Source organism: Coffea arabica, chromosome 6e (genome assembly GCF_036785885.1).
Source record: "Coffea arabica cultivar ET-39 chromosome 6e, Coffea Arabica ET-39 HiFi, whole genome shotgun sequence".
Taxonomy (NCBI): domain Eukaryota; kingdom Viridiplantae; phylum Streptophyta; class Magnoliopsida; order Gentianales; family Rubiaceae; genus Coffea; species Coffea arabica.
This window is the reverse complement of record NC_092321.1, coordinates 52,963,270-52,964,786: the sequence shown is the minus strand read 5'-3', so window position 1 is coordinate 52,964,786 and position 1,517 is coordinate 52,963,270. Positions and strand designations below refer to the sequence as shown.

At 40.4% G+C, this 1,517-nt stretch overlaps 1 protein-coding gene across 1 annotated transcript; it reads left to right on the top strand.

Annotated features, from left to right (window-relative positions):
• Positions 1 to 300: 300 nt before the first annotated feature.
• Positions 301 to 1,161, top strand: LOC140009925 (uncharacterized). The gene has a single exon (XM_072056267.1). The coding sequence runs from the start codon at positions 301 to 303 to the stop codon at positions 1,159 to 1,161; it is 861 nt and encodes a 286-aa protein (XP_071912368.1).
• Positions 1,162 to 1,517: the final 356 nt, after the last annotated feature.

Sequence of the window (1,517 nt, the reverse complement as noted above, 5' to 3'; positions counted from 1 at the left end):
CCAGGAAGATCTTCTTACTAGTAGTAAGATCCAGGAGGCAGTTAAGAAACAGCTTAAGAGGTCCTTCAGGAAACTGAAGTCTCCTGGTGTTACTAGAAGGCCCTTAAAGGAGGTGTCTGACCAGGATCTTAACCTCATAGGGAATGGTAAAAGGAAGGTGTTGCTTTGTGATGAAGAGATGGAGGATTTGCAGCACCAACAACTAGTTTGTAAAAAGACCAAATCCATGTTGGAGTCTACCCAGATTGAGAGGGAGGGAAAGGAGGAGGGGCTCATCCTGAATGGGGCCCCCATGCAATTATGAGAGCCTTGGTGTGGAACTGTCAAGGAGTGGGGAGCCCCTTGACAGTTCCCCATCTGAGGGAGGTGAATAACTTCCTCTCTCCAAACCTGATCTTCTTAAGTGAAACCAAAAATAGAAAACTAGTAGTAGATAGGATAGCTAAGGGCCTGAGGTTTGATAATAGTGCAGTGGTGGAAGCTATGCATAAGGCTGGTGGGATGGCCTTGCTGTGGAAGGAAGACACTCAAGTGGTTGAAGTGTACCAAACTGCTTTTACCATTGAAGCCAAGATTGAGGATATGGAACTCAATTGTACTTGGTGGTTTATAGGTGTGTATGCGAGCTGTGATGCTCAAATCAGGAAGAATCAATGGGAGGTCCTTAAAGAGAGAAGCAGATTGTGGGGAAGTAGATTTATGATAGCGGGGGATTTCAATGATATTCTGTCTAATGAGGAAAAGTGGGGTGGTGTGGCTAGAGAGGAGAGGAGCTTTAGAGACTTTAAGGATTTTTTGGCTCATAATCATCTGATTGACATTGGGTTCGAGGGTCATCCTTGGACCTGGAGTAATCACTGGGATAATGATGGTGAGGTTAGGCAAAGACTGGACAGATGTTTAGGAAGTATTGAGTGGTACCAGACTTTTGATAAGGCTAGCTGTCAGCATATTGACACTTACGCCTCTGACCATAGTATCTTGTGTCTAAACACAAGTACAGGGGCGGAAAAAAAGAAGAAGAGGTTCTTTTTTGATAAAAGGTGGCTTCAAAGGGAAGAGGTGTACCAGGTAGTGGAAAGAGCTTGGCAAAAAGAGGAAGTTGGATCCCGTATTTTAAGGTTACTAGAAAGATTAGGAACTGCAGGATTGAACTTCTGAAAAGAAGAAATACTTGATAAGTGACTAATTTACGTAATAATTGTATGATATTTTATATTATTTTTAGTCACTTTAGTTATATTATTGGAAGAAAATGAATCATTTTGGCTATAATTGGTGAATAAATGTTTTTAAGTGATTAAATGAGGTTTTTATCACTTTTTACTTGGATTTTGTGTATTTTGACAGTTTTGACACATTTTCGTATTTCGGCTATAACTTGAGTTACAGTGATCGGATTAAGATGATTCTTGAACCAATTTGAAGATAAGAGATAGATCTATAACTTTGGTGAAGACATCTAAATCCAGTTTGAAGGTTTTCCAAGTCAAAAAGCCGAAGTACAGTAGCCAATT